General features: G+C 33.7%; 1 protein-coding gene across 1 annotated transcript; it reads right to left on the bottom strand.

The window, feature by feature from the left end:
* Positions 1 to 272: 272 nt before the first annotated feature.
* On the bottom strand, positions 273 to 1,141 carry LOC127711965 (potassium voltage-gated channel protein shk-1-like). The gene has a single exon (XM_052218121.1). The coding sequence runs from the start codon at positions 1,069 to 1,071 to the stop codon at positions 385 to 387; it is 687 nt and encodes a 228-aa protein (XP_052074081.1). The 5' UTR covers positions 1,072 to 1,141; the 3' UTR covers positions 273 to 384.
* Between the last annotated feature and the right edge of the window lie 410 nt (positions 1,142 to 1,551).

Here is a 1,551-nt window from a genome sequence, read left to right as displayed (position 1 = left end):
AAATGACCTTATATAAATTTAAAAAGTATTAAGAAACTAAGGTACGGACGTCTTCAGGCAAAGTTGGCCGTATATTGATTTGGCATATTTTTTTATATCTCTTTTGGTCATAAAGCTCTTATGTTTATACATTGGCTTTCAAATATTTGGCATTGAGCGTTCCTGATGAAAGAAAAGCGCTTTGGACGCATACGATATTATTATTTTCATTTATATATAAAATGTTATTTCTTTATTTTTAGAAGTATTGCATTACAAAAGAATGAACAGTAATATGTTTGAACTTTGAACTTGGCAGTGTTGTCATAGTCAAATGGGCTTTGACGGTTGCAAATTTCCATTTCAATTACTAGTAGTGACTTTTCCTGCAAACCAATTTGAAAGTTATTTTCTTATACAGGATCTTATGTTTGCGATCTTTTTCACACTGATTTTTAGTTTGAATTTAACAATATCTTTCATTTTGCGATAGTTATCATTAAATTTAGAAGCAACAATTGTAATTGGCATTGCAATTACTAGAAGACCACACATAGCACATGCGCCTCCTATTACTTTTCCAAGTATTGATTTTGGAACAGTGTCACCGTATCCAACTGTTGTCATGGTAACAACAGACCACCATAGACCGGAAAACGTTGATGGAAACGCTGTTGGGTCTTCGTACTCCGCATAAAATATAAAATTTGCGAACAGTGCAGCCAAAAGTATGAAGCTTACAAATAAAAGCAAAAGCTCTTTGCTACTTTGTTTCAAGGTCAGCAAGAGGACGCGTAGCTCAAAATACTGCCTATTTACACGCAGGAATCGAAGAATTCTCAACGAAACCATACAATAGGATAAGCCCCAAACCCAAATTATCACGCTATTAGATGTCGTTAACATTTTTTCATGATTTAGTTGTTCTATACCAAACCTAGTCCACATTGACATATTTAAAACAAAATCCAAAATATTTAACCAACATTTGGCGAATGTCTGTTTTGATGGACAGGCTATGAATCGCACAATAAATTCTACTGTAAAATATCCCATTAAGGCACGATCTAACTGATACCACCACTTTGGCATTCTCGTTGTTAGAAATAAAACTTCTTTGGAACTGTTCACGTTGAAAGCTACTACACCAATGGCCGATTTTGATTTGTTGATTAGTGTGTCAAGATCAAAAGCCTTTTCCCGGACCTCATGAACGGTAAACAAAAATGTCATGACAACCGAAAGTAGAACTATTAGCAAGTACACTATACTGTAAGCCTGAAATAAGAAATGTATGTTTATCAAAAACAACTAATATTTAATATTTATCTACATCGTAAAAGTTTTATATAAGTCTTGCGTTTCTCAAGAAACTGCTTGGGGAAAAAAAGTCTTTCTGTATATACCAATAGAGCATTGTATTAACCCTTGTTGCAATGTTTTATTTAAAAAAAAAAGGATATGTGGTATGACTATGATACAATCATCCGCCAGAGTCCAAATCACGTAGATTTTAGCAACTATATATAAATGGCGAACCATACGACATTCAACCATGAGCAAAACCCATAC

This window comes from Mytilus californianus, unplaced genomic scaffold, assembly GCF_021869535.1.
Source record: "Mytilus californianus isolate M0D057914Y unplaced genomic scaffold, xbMytCali1.0.p SCAF_8, whole genome shotgun sequence".
Lineage (NCBI taxonomy): Eukaryota > Metazoa > Mollusca > Bivalvia > Mytilida > Mytilidae > Mytilus > Mytilus californianus.
The sequence above is the reverse complement of the archived record's forward strand: the minus strand, read 5'-3'. Positions and strand labels throughout refer to the sequence as shown.

Excerpts from the sequence above, each read along its gene's own strand:
- LOC127711965 (XM_052218121.1), bottom strand. The coding sequence starts at position 1,071 with ATGCCAAAGTGGTGGTATCAGTTAGATCGTGCCTTAATGGGATATTTT.